Below are 17,478 nucleotides of genomic sequence, written 5' to 3'. Positions count from 1 at the left end.
AGTCAGTGGTGGGAGATAGCGAGAAAGAAATTTTGCCAGGGGTAAGGTGGGGAGATAAGGAGAGTAAAAGTCAGCCAGACTTGCAGTTGAATTTATTCCAAATGATAGTGTACAAAAGCAGAGGGAGAAAATTGTATAACTATAACCATGTTAACAGAAAAAGTCAAATGGTCACATTTAAATATTTTTGGTATGAATGGCTAATTACTTGGCCCTAATAGATAGAAACATTTCATTGTTTATAGCAATAGCGAGTAATTTTTTTGGCAGAAATAAAGTTCTTTGAGACATAATCACAAATGGTCTGCCATGTGCCAGGGCTGAGGACTGGTTTCCTTCTGCCCTAAATGGTGCCCTTGGTTAAGCCAGGAATGACAAGATGGCAGTGACCAATTTTAACAGGGGGTGGGGTGTCTGTGTGTTCTTTGTATTTTGGAGGGAGAAGACACTGCCGTATTACCCACCTGTTGTGTCCCTCAGGATCTCTCCAGCTGGCTGAGATTAAGAAAATGGCTGCAATTCTGGAGTCAAATGAGACCACCATTTCGTGTGTGTGTGTGTCTTTTTTCACAGTGAGGGGTATCAACTGTTTCAGCTTACCTTCTCCAGACAGAGTGGAGTCAGTAACAACCACAGATACGGACAAAAATGTCAGGGTGACAGGCAAACAGCTCGCCTCTCCACTTGGTGAGTATTTGTGTACATATGTTTGAAAAGGTGAAATATTATCACTGGGATTCTCTTCTTGTTTTTAGCAGATCCATGGACCACCAGAGAGGCAGGCTTTGTTCAGAGAAACAAAACTGCAACATGGGGATGCTCAGGCATGTGTGGTTAATGGATATCAGAATTTCCCAACATTTAGATCTGCCTCCGCCCCACCAAAAAAAAGGGGGGGATGCTTGGAAGAGAAACTGGCTTTCATTTTGCACCCTTTCCCTTTGTGTACACAGATTGACACACACACAACCATGTCCCTCTTTTTTCTTTTTCTTTTTAAAAAAGGGTGTTTTGTGATGTGTCTCCATTTTCTGAAACAAACTCATGGACCGTTACTGCTGCATCTCCTCTCTCCCCCTCCTTTCCTCTTCCTGTCAGCAACTCCACTTTACAAAGCAGGGGTGTGCTTTTGTTGCTTCTAATATAATATTGAACCTTCACTGTTTTGTTTTCTACATCAAAGTAGCAATGTGAATGACAGGCGTGCTCAGGGAGCTATTTAGTGCCCCCGAGAATGTTATTAAAATGCAGCTGCCCCACATATCCTTCTAGGATCATGATGCCAACTTTAAAACGCCGCTCTCCTAGCATTAATAATGTACTCATCCCTGTGGTATCTGAATGCTTTAAATATGCTGGGAATGTAACCCAAAGTGCCGGACAGCTGCTGGTATTGTCTTTCTCCGCAATTCTAATTACTTGCAAGCATGCAGATTAGCCTAAGGTTACCAGACATCCCCGTTTCCAGGGAACAGTCCCCAGATTTACAAATCAGTCCCCATACAAAATCCATTGAAGTTGAAAAGTGTCCCCGGATTCATTGGGAAAAAATCTGGTAACCTTAGATTAGCCATGTGTATGTGAATAAGCTGTCACAGGGAAGGCTACCTCAGGCTTTGAAGCTGAATGCCAGGTACGCTTGGTGTAAATATACAACGGGTGTTAAAAAGCAACTGTACACCCTGGTTCCAGTTAACATTACTCCTAGGAGTTAGCTGTCCTGGACAATGATTTCTTCAAATCAGGAATACAGGGTTTATTTTACTTTGCATATTTCTGCCTTACGAGACCTATTAAGCCATGGATTGTTCAGGATCAGTTCACAGAGCAACCTGTGGGCAAGGCTTCATATGGAAAGAAGCTTCCAGGTGAACTGTAGCAGCTGTCCGTTTTGACAGCCACTACAGGCACCCATAGAATGCCTCCTTGCAGCCTCTTTGCCACCTACCAACTCATCCATCCACCCTTCAGCAGCACCATGTTTCTTATTTTTCAGCAAGTGTGAATGAGGGCATCACAATGAAAGCAGTGAAGAACATGTATTTTCCAAAATATAATGAACATTTCCCAAAATGCCAGGGAACCTTCCCTGAGTATTTTGCTCCTTTTTCATGTAAAGGGCTACGTGAGCACCCAAGGAAGGTCCATGCCACACAGTTAAAGGACATAGCTTCCTCCAAGGAATCCCAGGAATGGTAAAAAAAATCTCAGGAATTGCAAACTACAGTTCCCAGGATTCGTTGAGGGAATCCATATGCCTTATATTTGCTCTAAGTGTACGGTGTGGGTGTGATAAAAATATTTGTTATGGAAAGTACTGATAAGAAATGGAAGGTAATTGTAATTATAAAAGTTTGTAAAGAGAGAGGGGAAGTTCTCTTCTTTACTTTCTCTAAAGAAAAGGCAATAAAGCAACAAATTAAAAAGCACACCCCCTATTTTTTAAAAAAATCTTAATGCCATGGGGAGGTGGTAGAAGCCAATAGGCTCTGTCCAATAGTAACTGTAATAATAATAATAATAATAATAATAATAATAATAATAATAATAATAATTTATTTATTTATACCCTGCCCATCTGGCTGGGTTTCTCCAGCCACTATTACAGTTACTATTGGACAGAGCCTATTGGCTTCTACCACTTCCCCATGACATTAAGATTTTTTTGTACAAAAACCACAGTGGGGGTGATGGGTGCTGAGATCCCAGCAACTGTCATTCATATTGGAAGTAAAACATATGCATGCTCTATAACTATGACAACCCAATTAGCTTTTAAGTAAAATCCCCAAAATAAACATTAGGGCAATATCTTTATTAGGCAATGGAAAAAGTTCAAAATCAGCGTGCAGAAAAATAGTGGTTTTGGAGAAGGCCAAACGTCGCCTTCAGTCGCCTTCTAATAAGCATATTCCTCTAAAGTGAATTTTGGAACTTCCAGAGAGATAGTTGTTTTATCCAATGATATCCCTCAAGTAAGAGCAAACAGAAAATGAGCAGAAAGTGGATAATGCACATACAAAAATGTTCAAATTGTATGTGGGCTAATTGTTGTGGCTAATTTTCCCTTCCACCAATAACAATGAATCTCTAAATTGCAGAGCAATGAGGTCTTTGTTTACAGAAATGGAAGACGTTGCTACTTCCTCTGTGTTCAGCTACATCCAATGATTCCATATTTGAACATGTTGCATGTAACTCTCAGAAGTGCTTACGGTATGCTCATGCACACAAAATGCTAACAAGCAGTGGAACAGCATCTAGAGTATGCCTTGGCTAATACCACATCTGCCTGAAATTAAAGCCACTTGGTTTCAGATTCTGAATTCACTCTTCAATACAGGACCTGTCCATTTTGGTGTGGGGTTATGTTGGCAAAGCTTTGAAGCTCACCGCTATATATGAAAAGAGGTACAGAACTCATGGACATCCAGAGGGTAAGAAGATTCAGGACAGATAAAAGGAAGTTCTTCATGCAGAGCAAAGCTGGACTAAGGAACTCACTCCTATAGGAGGTGACGATGGCCACCAACTTGGATGCCTTTAAAAAAATGGACACATTCCTAGCAGATAAGGCTATCAATGGCTACTAGCCATGATGACCACTAGCTTCCTCTTTTTGAGGTTTCTTCATTCATTTGAATGAAAGGGACTAATCCTCAGAAGCATTCCTTTAAGCAGGCGGATCAGGTTCCTTCACTGAAATGAATGGGGATACTCTTGCAGGAAGGGGACCGCCATAAGCACATTAGAAGTCCTATAGCAGTAGATAAGCCAGAGATTGAAGCAATGATATTCTTCTAAACTTTAGAATCCAGGGGGTTCTAAATGTTTTGAAGATGCTTTGCCTGGCTGGAATGTGTCCTCTTCCTTGCCTGGATGGAGAGAGATGTGTTGGGGCTCTTACGTTTGCATGAACAGCATGTTGTATGGATCGAATGTTGCCTACTGTACAAAAAAATAAGAAGCACATTGATTCCCCCACTTTTGCCTCTGACCCTGTCACTGGCATGTGGTCCTTGGGAGGTTATCTAAGAAGGAACGCAGTCCTTGAGCTGATAAAGGTTCCCCGCTCTCATTATAGATAATCAACACAGATGCTGCTTAAGTAGATTCACAGGGTTTTTATTCAGTTACTACAAAGGTGCAATAGCAAAGTGCTTTTCTCTCCCTCCCCCCCACCGCCCGCCCCCATGCACAGCCAGGTCTTCCTCTGTTAGTTGCAGTAGCTCTCTAGATCATAGAGGGAGCAGGAGTTTTGACAACATTGCTGCACAATTCCCCTCTTCACCTTCTCAAAGTCCTGTGGTTGGAATGGCAGTGCTTCCACTTCATTCTGTAAAGGCCCGTTCACTGTTGGATGGAGAGAATACTCAGGTTGATGCATCTCTGAAATGTACTCTACGTGTGCATATGCCCGCCAGAAAGTTTGCATTCCTATCTTGCTTCAGCCATTAAAACAGCTTTCTTGTAAAGTGGGGCAAACATGTGCACCCAGAAGTGTTTCGTTTCATTTAACCAATCCCTCAGCTTGAAGAGACAACCGAGGTTAAGATAGAAAGGGGGGTTTCCCATTCTGCCATGTGATCCACTGCAGTATATACTTTCGGAACACTTCTGGCTTCATATTCATGTCTAACTCATCTCTGCAATGGCTGTCCTGGACTGCTGCAGTAGTTTGAGCCAGTTAACTAAAAACAAGTAGCATATTCCATATCACGGTCGGAATGTTATTCTCCACATTGTGAGTCTTTTTAACGAAGTGAACCATCAGCAAATTCCCACATAGAAGAAGCAGTGAGAAACTGATGGGATGCATTCCACTCTGACCACCTTTCAACATCTGGGCAGACATATCCCTCAGAAGAGCCCCCCAATGTGTGCTATAGCAGGTCTTTCTCCATAAGCTGCCGTTGTGTCTCCCTCTACTTCAAGGGTGGGCAACCTTTGCCCCTCCAGATGTTGCTGAACTGCAACTCCCAGAAGCCCAAGCAAGCATGGTCAATGGCCAAGGATAATGGGAGTTGTGGTTCAGAAACTTCTGGTGGGCCAAAGGCTCTCCGCACCTGCCTTATTTCAATATATAACAGCCTTGCTTCCTCAGTTAATGGGAGTAGGAAAAAAACACTTGATACATAATATATAATACAAGACAGACTGTATCTACTGTACTATGCCATAAAAAGAATCAAAGTATTGATTGAAAGGTTGTTATCCCCATGTGGAGGAGAGTAAAATAAAAATGCTTCAGGGGTAAGTGATAGATGCAGCAATCATTGCATTCAAAAGCTCTTTGCCACATGTTTTGGCTTGGTCACATCCAGCATTCCATTGGTAAGGGTGCAGAACACTCTTTTTGCATGGAACAGGGCTTTCAAATACAGTGGTATCTCTGGTTACATACTTTATTCATTCTGGAGGTCCGTACTTAACCTGAAACTGTTCTTAACCTGAAGCACCACTTTAGCTAATGGGGCCTCCTGCTGCTGCCGTCGCTGGAGCACGATTTCTGCTCTCATCCTGAAGCAAAGTTCTTAACCCGAGGTATTATTTCTGGGTTAGCGGAGTCTGTAACCTGAAGTGTATGTAACCTGAAGCATATGTAACCCGAGGTACCACTGTAATACATTTGCTATATGGATAGCCATTTTATGGAAACAATTCTGAACAGTCTCCATTTGCATGCTATAAAAATTAACATGGCTAAAAGTAAGAAGAAGAACTAGGAGAACATTGAACATGTGAGGATGAGGGTTGAAGGCTAAAGAAAAGCAAACTGAAAATCTTTTTCAAACACAGAAAAGAGTTAACTATGCAACCAAAATTAAGTGTGGCTTCAGAGACAGAACTGTGGAAAAAACAAGTTCTATGAATATTGAGGCCACTGTACATATCACAAACCATTGAAACCAATTCCTTATTTAGAGTTGAGAAGCCAAATATGCAACCGGTTCCTGATTGATCAATTGATCAGAACACAGACTTCACATTTCTCTTACATTTCTAATTGTAAATGGTAGAGCTTTTAAATCGAACATTGAACTTTCAGAGAGAGCAGATTCCTGGAATACAGGGCATACCGTGAGTTCTGTTCACTTCTCTTCCCCTGGACCAGCCCCCAACAACAACACAAAGAAACACACAACACTTTACTTTTCCAAAGGATCTGACTAAACGTGAGATCCAGGAGAATTAATCTGACCTTAGAAAGCATACAGAGCTGAAAAAGGAAGTGGGAAAGAGTGCCAGCTCTTCCAACTTCCTCCTTCATCTCTATGTACTTTACATGAGAGGATAAGGTTACCACACTCACCACCTCATGACCAAGAGAGCAGTGAGGGAGCAGTAGGCTTGGAGACTTCATGGGCACCAAGGGAAGACCTGAAGGGCTCTTTTCAAACCTTGTTTCCCTTACATTAATTCTTTAAAGCGCTGATGGGTTCACCATTATGTTGGAACTGCTTGCCTGGGAACGTCAATCATGATATAAATATTGGTGTATGCTGCCCAGCCCCCAACATAAGATTCTCTGCATCTAGAGTTATGTCTTAGTGTTTAGCCACATTTCCTGTTGTCCCACTGCTTTCCCCCAGAGGAAACCGCTCTTTAACATTCAGTCGAAGCAAACAACAATTCAGGTTTTCTCTGGGTTGATGTTTGTTCCGATTGAGCACTAAAGATCAGGTTTTCCCTGGGGAAAGGAATGGAGCAAAGGGAAAACTACTTGGATCCATGCTTTCTAGGCACAGGACAAGCGGAAGCGTGGATGAGCCATTCATGAAGAAACCATAGTATAAAACACTTTGATGCTTTTTAGGAAGTTGGAAAAGTTACCTAGGGGCTGTTCAACATTCCGCCGTGTTTTGGGGGAATAGTAGAAACCCCGCTCTCCACATACAAGGTAGAGTGCTTCCACTAGATGGGAGCCACATAGGTGCTGATTGGGAACAGCATAACTAGTAGTAGGAGCTGAAACAGCAAGCAGCGCTAGGAGAGGCAGAGATCTGATCCAAAGAGTCATGCTGATGAACAGGAGACCTTGGAAAGAGAGAGGGGTAGGAATAGAGAGGAGAGAAATAAGTTGCCAGTAGATTAAAAAGGAGCTTCAGAATGATGGCAAATGTAAACGTTACAAATGGCAAACAAACTCTAAATGGTAATACAAATGTTAGTAGTATATATCATAAAATTCTGAAGCTTAAAAATCCATTCCCCGATTTCTACCCACTTCACTGCTTTGATCTGTGAAACTGGCAATTTAAAAAGTGCTACATAATGCTGGTTCCACACTAAAAGAGAAATTGATCTTTTAGTGTGGCAGCACCTATTCTGGAAGTCCTTGCCCATTAATATTAGACAGATGTCTTCAATTTACTGTTTTCAATGCCTGCTAAAAATCTTGTTTAGGTAAGCCTACCCAGGCATGTAATTATATTTGGTTGTGTGTGTGTTTTAAGAAAGCAAAATGGTTGAATTTATCCATGGTAATTTTATTATGTCTACTGTTTTTAAAGTCCGCAAGGCGAATGTTTTGGCTCCTGAATGCCGCAAAATCAGGAGTGAGTGTTCCAGTTTGTGAACGTTCTTTGGAACCCGAACGTCCAACACGGGTTCTGCGGGTTCCAATTGGTTGCAGGAGCTTCCTGCAGCCAATCGGAAGCCGCGCCTTGGTTTCTGAATGTTTTAGAAGTCAAACAGACTTCTGGAACAGATTCCATTCGATTTCTGAGGTACGACTGTATAAACTAATTTTTTACTGAGTGGCAAACTTTTGCTAAATAAAAATAATTAAAACTTAACATTACTCTAAATCTTTTTTCTTTTTTTTAAATGAAGTTGATCTTCACTATTCTCCTACTCTTTACAGAAAGTTTTTGCTGAAGTGGTAAAATACTAATGGCAATAGGACTCTGATTTTACCTAAAATATTGAGGCCATATAATATATATTTTTGTACACTTAAATACATTTTACATGTATACCCAAACATGTGACAGGGCACACTTGACAAAGTTCACGTCTCCAGACTGGCATAGCCCCTAAGAGAACATGAGAAGAGCCTTCTCGATCAGGACTATGCACACACACACACCCTTTTTTTTTATCTCAACACACATCAGTTCATACTGGTTTACACTGAATTGCATTTGCTATTTTTCTGGCCCATTCAAGTTAGCTTGGAGAGATCCTTTTGGCGCGCTTCACCATTCTCATGGTACCTTTCCTGATCTGTTGTGTACACTCCAGTTGAGTTTCTAAACAACTCCCAAGCATTTTGGAGTGATTTTACCTTATTGATTTCTCCTTTCAACTACTCCTTTTTAACCCCTCTCTTCCCTTTGGGGAACTTTCATCATTTGAAATCAAATGTAACTGCCCACTGCTATATGCGCACGTGGCACAAAGCGGAAATTTGCAAAACACAGCATGCGAAATTTCCCCTGAATGTGGGCACCATCAAACGATGTTGGTTGACAGTCAATAGCAATTCAGAATTTTGAAAAGAGAATTTATATGTCTCTACACATGACTTTGGGAGCAACTTGTTAAGGGTGCAAAATGCTTTGAAGTCTTCAATTTGCCCAGCAACAGGATGTTCTGGCTGCAGTTTCAGATGTTACAAAAGAAGCGTGGCTGGGCATCACTTGAGGTTGCTTCATTGCAATTTCTGAAGTCAACCTTCAAGACCTACGTATGACCGTCCCCCATGAGTGCAACACCCAAGAAGGGTTCTGAACTCCCCAGTTTAAACTCAACTTGCTGCATCACGACAAAAAAGAAATGGTGGAGACCACAGACTTACCTAACCAAGATGAGTCAGTGGTAGGGTCGAAGATGGCTCAGGGACTAAAGGAAATAAGTGACTTCCACCTTGTTTCCTTTCGATATTTATAACCCTTTGGCTAGTTCCAGTTGCGTAAGATTTGGGCACAGCTCCACCTTCCCAGCATAGTCCTAGACCATTTTTATTTTGCTGGCTGAGCACATTAAGTCAACTGTGTGCCTAGTCAACAAGTCTTAAAGATGGGGGGAAATGGAAGCTACAGGTTGCAGTTTCCATCTCATTAAACCGGCAACCTGCGTTTGCTTCACAGAATCCTTGCCTTGAGTTGCTGTGACCCTTTTAGCAGAAGAGATAATGGGGCTATTAAAGCTCCACAATTACACGAATGCTGAGCAATAGACAGTGCTGGGATTGGGGTGGCCACCAATGTGCCAGCTGTTTCTGAAGTGCAGAATTAAGTAAAAACAAACATGTTAACATGTTAGGTTAATTTCACCCCTGCTGGGTAACAAGTGATGAGGCAAAGCTGTTGATGGGACACTGCTATAGCCAGGTGTTCAAGAGGAAAGAAAACACTTCATTATAGCAAAGGATCACTAAGATCACATTCACTGCCTCCTTGAAGTAAATGTACAGAAACAGAGATATGGAGATTTTATGCAGGGAGCCAGCAAGCTTCCATCTTTTAACGATATCATTACAGATTTCATTTCATGTGGCATAAGGTAGAAGAACACCACCACCACCCCTGGGACTATGGACACTCAATGCAGCTAAAGCACCAGGGATGCCTGGTTTATGGGTTGTATTTAGCTAAGTCCACTCACAGTACATTCAATGATATTAATGGACCCAAGTTAGTCATGTCTGTTAGTTTCAGTGGGTCTACCCAGAGCACCAAGTGCCACCTCCTGGGCTGGATTTAGGTATCCCAGCATGGTTGCAGAAGCCAGCGCAAAGACTCTCACCAATGCAATGAGCATTTCCCCCTTCTCCTCCCTCTTCCCCAAATTCACTCTGGAGGATGGGGTGAATCCACAGAACAGTGTGCAGGGGAAAGGAGAGGGGAAGATCTTTCCATCTGGCTAGCAGAAGTACTGATAGAATGACCCTGCAAGTAAGATGTTGAATTCCTCCCAATGTATTTAAAGAGCCATGCATAGATGGCAATGCCCCAGATCCAAAACAAGTGAGTGAATGAGCAAACCTGGAGGTGGGTGGAGATGGAATGATAATTTTATCCTTTGTATGTTTTGCAAGAAAGTTATCTGCTTGGTCCAGGGGGATAATAATATTAACTTATTTTACAGGAAAATCAGGAAAGTCATTTATGGCATGTTAAACACTAAGGCCAGGTTCCAGATATTCACTTGCATGCATCAAAACCTTGCTTCCACCCTCTGCTGCCTGCATTGCTTTGTGCAACTTTGAATGCTGCTCTGGAGGGTTTCCTGGCCTCTCTAAGAGCAAATGTCAAGGAAATGAGGACAGAAAATCCTTATTGCACACAAGTCTTTGGATCTTGGTTAAACTCATTTGGTTGGCTCCAGACTAACGTTAGCTGAACTTACGTCCTCTTGAAATCAATGGAACAGGGGTTCCAATCTGCATAAAGTATTGGGGGAGGGGGTCAGGTAAGCCTCGCTTCACATAATCAATGACAAGTTGTGTGCGCACATACCCCATTTGAATGGCAATGCCCGTCAACTTGGGAGGTGCAGCCCCCTCAAATATTTTAATGAGAGGGCCAAAGGACCTTGGCCTCTAGGAGTTGGCTCTGATGCAATGGAACAAGTTAGTCATCATTCAGGTCCCATTGATTTCACTGAGAATTAAGTTCTGCTAATGTATAATGAGATTCAACATAATGTGAATGGAGAAATGATGAAAGCTTATGTGGTTGCACAATGGAAGTGTTTGGCATCCGTCTGTCTCAAGAGACAGTGGAAGAGCACACCATCACAGGTAAAGTCAAACTCTTGGAGAGTTACGGTTCCTGCTGTGGCTGCAGACACCAATACTGGAGAGATGTCTGTGGAGCATTTGAGGCACTCTAAAATGGCATGTAAGTGCTAAGAGTATTATCCAAAGAGGTTTTCACTCTTCTGTGTCAAGTATTCCTTGCAGTTGCTGTCAAGTTGTAGCCAGCATAGACAACGGTCAGGGATGATGCATGTTGCTGTCCAACAACATCTGGTTCTTCAACCCTACTTTAAACCCATTAAAATAAAAATGTGACATGGACCCTAGGGAGAGAGAGCACATTCATATATGCATGATCATTACTTGATGGCATTACTTCTAAGTGATGCCTTATGCGTCCAAAACAGTCCATCATAGATCAAGTTTAGAGTTTTCATATCAACTCAGAGACAGTGGAGGAGGTTATTTACATATTCAACAGAAAGCCATTGAGTGGTGCCACTGAATGATGAGATATTGGGTACAGTTTAGGCTTCATCAAAACTGAAACGCAACTGGAAGACCTATTTTGCTGACACCCAAACGGATGCAAAGACTATTAACCTTCATATTGCTCAGTTCATTTTTTTAAAAAATGGAATAAAACTGAAAGCTCACTTTTATTCCCTGTTCATCCAACAACACTTGGTGGGTATAACATAGCAACAATACCCCGAACTATTTCACAGCAGAATCATAGTCTTGTTTTTACAATCGTTTCCAAAACACATAGTGCTGAAAGAGAGCTTGAAATTTTGAAATTAATATGAACCATAAGTTCAGCTGTTTTGACCAAATGCCTTTATGATATCCAAATACAAAAAAAGAATTAAAATCAAAACACATTTATAACAAGCCCCCTTCAAACAAAAACAAAAGAAGAAAAGGGAATGGAATTAAATGTGTGTTTCTTATCCAGAGAGTTTGCATCACCAAACACGCAAATAGACTTCCTTTTACGCTAACCAGGTTTTTCTACAGAAATTTGTAACGGATTATGGCTGCCTGGACAGCCATAAACATCGTTTACGACATAAAGTTTAGGTGATAGTATCAGTAAAATAAACCAATTCAGTGACATTCCCCGTAAGGGTTGTTTACATGCTGCCAGGCTGCCAAGTAAGGAATTATGAAGAGTTTCAGGGTTGTTCCTAATCAACAGCAGCAAAAAAGAACCTCAAATTAGTTTATGTAGTCGAGGAATACGAAGATGCTTATCTATTGATGATGGAAAGTTCCACCCTACAGCCTGCCAAGGCAACAGGACAGAGTGCACCAAATGGACTGGAGGGAAACCAAGACCCCAATCAGTGATGATGAAATTTTTCGTAGGGCTAGAGACGCCAGCTTATGAGGGCAATTGCATGTGTGATATCATGACGTCCTGCTATCATGGATATGAGCATTGCGCCTCCCTCCCTAAGCTGGAAAGAAGTTTCCTGGGCTTTGGGAAGAAAGCGCCAGGCTTTAATACTTTAATATTCTAATTTACCTAGCCTAGTCCCCTTAGTCCATTGACTGCATGCCTCAATGGCAGGAACCCCTAAATCAGCCCTCATTCCTTGCTGTGGCATTTGAGTCATTTGTACAGTTTACAGCATATGTAGTTAGTTCATATTTAACTAGACAAGAAATTTCTCCTGGTTCTGAGGAGATCAGTGGTTTTCTGTTCATTTATTTGGATCCCCACCTGAAACAATGGATTCCCCACCTCAAGGCGAAAACTGCAAGTGTTCACGGGTCTAGAAAGGTTAAGAGAACCCTACACTCAATCACAGAATTCACAAAAACACAATAGCAATTGATGTCATTTATTAACTGCTAATATATACAGTGCCCATATAGACAGCTATTTTTGCTTACATAGGAAGAGTCCCAAAAGCCTATCCGATCCAGCATTCTGTTCCCACAACGGTGAACCGGATGGCTATGGGAAGCTCATGGATGGGACAGAAGTACGACAGCACCGTTCCCACTTGTGTTCCTCGCAATGGTATTCAGAGGCACAGCAACCCTGATATTGGAGGTAGTACACAGCCATCTTGACCATGGGTAGCTGTATCCTCCACAAATGCAGCTATTTCCCCTTTGAAGATATCCCGCTTGATACTACAGGATAAGAAATTGGACCTCCTCGGCCATCCCTGCTCATGTAAACTAATGAGTCAGGTAAGGAGAAAATCTCTCAGCTCATCCAGGGCTATAAAAATAACAAACAAAGATTACTGGCTACTCTCTACAACTATTATTTGATTGTGTGAACATATCTGAAGCTTCACAGATGCAGCCCAGGACAGCTGTTGACGTAAATGCACTCTGGCAGAGCACCAACCATTGGTTCAGGATTTCCCCAGAACTTCAGCTGTTCATTGAAAATATTTCTCCAGAAGTCTTGCTTTTCCCTCTCATGCTAACCATATTGATTTATCCAGTTGAGCTTTTTTTGAATGATCATTGCCACAATACTGTGGTTGTGGGTGTTCTGTCAAGGATCTCAATGACTAGCACGCTATTGTAGCCAGCATTTTAGCTGTTGGATATATTGGTGGTAAATCTGTAGATGGTTCACAGCTACAGAAATGATACCAGTGCTTATGCAGGCACACTTTCTGTGTGTGTTGGTTGAGCAACCTTTTGGGTAGTGACTAAAAGTTTACTCTGGGTGCAAATGGAGCCCCACTAGTTGTGAGGTCTGGCCCAGTGCTGGGACATGCAGCAGCTGTGGGAAAGTCTGGCTCTGTCATAAGCACTAAAGCTAAAATGACCCAAGTCAGGCTGATGGAAACCAGGCAAGAAATTGACCAGACTAACCTAATGAGCTGGCCTAGCCTCAAGGCTTTTATAGGACCTGTTGTGTGCCAATTGCCTTGTGGAGTCAGCTGAAAGCATGACAACTGAGGGTAAGGGAGAATCAGCTGACTCCTTTTAGGCTGGAATGGCAGCCCTTGATCTATAAGCTCCAGTCTGCCTGACCTTATGAGGCAGCTGAGTGCTAATGGCTTAGGAGGTAAAGAGCCAGAGTTCGGCTGCTGGCTTGAGATCCAAGATGGGGCCTTTTAATTAATGAGTGGCTGGTTGGCAGGTAGGGATGGGTGAAAATGGTCAATTTCAGTTTCTCACTTTAACAGCCTTAAGTTCTGTTCTGTACATTTCCACATCAGTTTGTGCAAATACTCCTAATAGATACATCTTTGTATACAACTCTGCTTAATATACTCACTTTTGCAACACAGTTTTTCCTAGTATGATGTATTTTTGTATGCTACTTTTACTAATATATGCATGTTTATGCACACTTTATTCTAGTATATGCATTTTTGGACACCTTACATGGCTGTTAGAGGCACCAGGCAAAAATGTTCCTTTTTAACCAGGCCTTTGGTTGATCTGGTTTACATCCTATGCCCTTTAAAAAAAATTGCAGGGGCAGGGAGCCTATTGGGTTGTTGTTATTTTTATTAGGTATTTCGTGGTTTTATATCTTGATTTTATTCTGTGAAGCCACCCTGAGACCCCCAGGTATAGGGTGGTATAGAAATTCTAACAACAACAGGAGCAGCCCAAATAATATTTGGGGGGGTCACTTGGCACCTTCACCCCTCTCTAAAGCCTCAAATTGTGCCCCCTCTGTGAGTTCTTTCCAAAGTACTGTGCCCAGAATCTATCTTTCAATAAAGCTCAAGGTGCAATAAATAAATGCTAGGGGTTTTAAACCAGTTGTCTGATTCCTTTCCTGCATAGTTCTGCAGACACCTCTGCTTTTTAATCCCTTTATAGCAACCACAGGATGCCTGATGGAGTACTTGAATATGTTTTGGCATAGGAACCACTTTCCTGAGATTGCAGATTTGATGGGAAGTCGAATTGCTAAGGATATAATTGCTGCTCCTTTTGCCCATCCTGTTGCATTGCTACTTCCGATGGCACCCATAATGTAAAAAGGTACCATATAAAAACAAACCCAAAGATGTGCTTTACAGACAGGGCTCTGAGAGAGCAGGAAGAGAGGAATAATAGCAGTGTTAATAGTCTGGCACAGAGACAAGAAAACGAGGGGATGACAAGTAGCAGAACTACACTTCCAGATCTTAACTGAAAGAGAGAGAGAGAAGACAAAGCACCACTGCCCAATGCATGAATTGCTGGAGGGTGGGAGACTGTGGGACTCATTTGCCCCCAGTTCCAACTTCCTCAGACATGGTACAGGGCCGGCCCTACCATTGGAAAGAGTCAGAAAACAGGCTTGGGGCAGGGAGTGGATGTGAGTTGTTGGAAAACAGAGCCATGTAGGCCACATGGCCTACCTTGGTGCTACACAAAGTGGTAGTTCATGGACCACAGCCAGTCTGTGAGCCATTGGCTGCCTGTCTCCAGTGAGGAGGAGGAGGAGAAAAAGAGGGAACTGCATGCCTGGTTGTGTAGAGAGGAAGGTCCCATAGCTGCTGCTGCTGCTGCTGCTGCTGCTGCTGCTGCCACCCAAACTGAGTTGAATGGTGGCAGGAGCACTGGGGTTTATGGCACATCAAGAGAGGAAGCGAGGAGGAACAGGAACACATACAAGAAGTGGGAAGAGGCAATTGGCCACTCAAGAGGATGCAGCCCAAGAGCACCTGGCAAAAGAAAGATGGGAGGGAGAAGCCATAAGCAGAGGAAGCAGAGGGGGAGAGAATACTGAGCCACCATAAACTTGCAGTTGTCCAAGGAGTTGAGAGAGGCAGGTTTAGGACTCTTCCCAGAAGATTCACCCACTCGCTCTTATTTATTAAAATGTTCCTCTGAACACTGCATAGTAGCTCATAACATTGGATGATAAGCTGTGCCTTCCTTTTCAGAAGTCTGTCCTTCAACTTTCACAGAGTTTGTCTGAAAAATCAGGTCTGCTTGCCCAAAGTTATTTTATCTGCATATATTATCAGCTAGTTTACAATTCAGCTGTACAACCGCCCTGGTCACATGCTCTGTTGGACTGAGGCCATAAAAAATTAGGGGAAGGGTGCATGCTTCCCATGTAGAAGATCCTAGTTTCAATCCTTGCATTGCCAGTTTAAAAAAAAATATCAGTAGCAAATGATGGGATAGACCTTTGGCTGAGATTCTGGAGAACCACTGCCTGCCCAAGTAGAAAATACTGGACTATATAACCTTATGGTCTGGTTCATGAAGGTAGCTTCATATATTTATGGGATGTGCAAATACAAAAAAGAGCCAAGGCCTTAGGCAGAGATAGGCCAGAGTTCTGCCACAACTGGAATTGAAATTCTTGCTGACTCTGAGCCTGTCATGGAAATAGCATGTAAAGGAGCTTTTAAAAACCCTGATAGGCCAGGGGTGTTCATTCCTTCTCTGAGTCCTTTTTGTCATTGTTAATGTTTCTCCTTCTGTTCACTTTAAAAGGGGGAGCTGAGCACATAAATACCCTTTTTGGGTGCCCTGGAGGTACAGACATGACAAGGTGAGTGTCCAGGGAGTGAAGGAGAAATTCAGTGCCATTTTGCATTTTAATTCAGTTTACCTAATTTGCAGTCCCTGGGACAATACACAGTCCAAAATGCAGTTACTCTTCAACCTTTGCACATTTTTGCAGTTCTCCAACCACCCCAAAAATGTGTATAAAAATACATATGGTAGGTGAAAGTGTACATAAACTGCATACATTGATGGTACGTTTCCCCCCATGTATGCTGTATTAGGGGAAATTGCTTGCAAATTTGTTTCTGTTAGAGAAATTTGTATATAAAATTGTTCATCTGGAACAGATAAAATATGCTGAAAGCTTATATTATTGTGTTTTCAGTACACAAATGCTGTGAATAAAAATATGTTTATATGTGGTTAGACCAGCCACTGCCTCTCAGCCTCGCCTACCTCACAGGGTTGTTGTGGGGATTATATGAGGAGAGAAAGTACCGTGTGCATCACCATGAGCTCCTTGGAGGAAAAGGTGGACTATCCATGCAATAAATAAATAGAATAATATGAATTATGTATTACCAAGATCACATCGAGAGGCCAGAGAATGCATCTGGAACCAGCAATATCTTGCAACTGTGAGAACCAAAAACAGGAGTGGCATTTCCTCACAGATGAACTATACTTGGAGAAAGGGTTGCCTTCACAAAAGCTCCATTGGTGTTTCCTGACCCCCATGTACAGTATCAAGTTCAGTCCAGAAGCCTTTTATCTGTTTTATACCTGTTTAACTAATCTCAAATAAAAACCACTAGTACAAGCTTTTTGTGTGATTGCGTAAGGTCTCATTCACATCTTTCTAGATGATCTTTGCTTAGACTTGGGTTCAACTATGATGTGGGCTAGATGCAGAAACCCAGAAATGCAATGGCAGTCTCACTTCTATATTTCTGAATGATCTGTCAACTGGTGTGTGGTGTGGTATTGTTGTTTTTTTGTTGGGTTTTTTTTTTTTTTGGTAACCCTGAATTTCAGGATACAGATTGACTGTCCTCAGGCAGCCTGTCTCTTGATGAGGCTTTGACATTTCCTGTCTGATGATCTTCATGGAAAAAAATAGGGAAGGAAGAGAACTGTGCAGTAAGCAATTACATTAGCTCAGCAAGTACATTATGTAATTGTCATAGAGCTTTGGAGCTAAATCTTTTTGTAGCTTTTATTTAAGCCAAGCCAGCATTGATGCTTTCACAGGTCTGTGAATTTCACGTTGATAAGATGAAAATAAGGAACCTGGTCTCCCTCCCCTGTTTATTTTTAAGAGG

General features: G+C 42.1%; 1 protein-coding gene across 1 annotated transcript; it reads right to left on the bottom strand.

Annotated features, from left to right (window-relative positions):
* Positions 1 to 4,216: 4,216 nt before the first annotated feature.
* Positions 4,217 to 8,829, bottom strand: INS (insulin; the record flags this gene model as incomplete). The annotated part of the gene is made up of 3 exons (XM_082215347.1): positions 8,804 to 8,829; positions 6,835 to 7,038; positions 4,217 to 4,353 (listed from the first exon to the last, which is right to left on the bottom strand). Exons 2-3 carry the CDS (start codon positions 7,019 to 7,021, stop codon positions 4,217 to 4,219), a joined length of 324 nt encoding a protein of 107 aa, XP_082071473.1. The 5' UTR covers positions 7,022 to 7,038; positions 8,804 to 8,829.
* Between the last annotated feature and the right edge of the window lie 8,649 nt (positions 8,830 to 17,478).

The sequence above is a fragment of the Podarcis vaucheri genome, assembly GCF_965113315.1.
Source record: "Podarcis vaucheri genome assembly, chromosome: 1".
Classification (NCBI taxonomy): domain Eukaryota; kingdom Metazoa; phylum Chordata; class Lepidosauria; order Squamata; family Lacertidae; genus Podarcis; species Podarcis vaucheri.
This window is presented reverse-complemented; position numbering and strand designations above follow the sequence as displayed.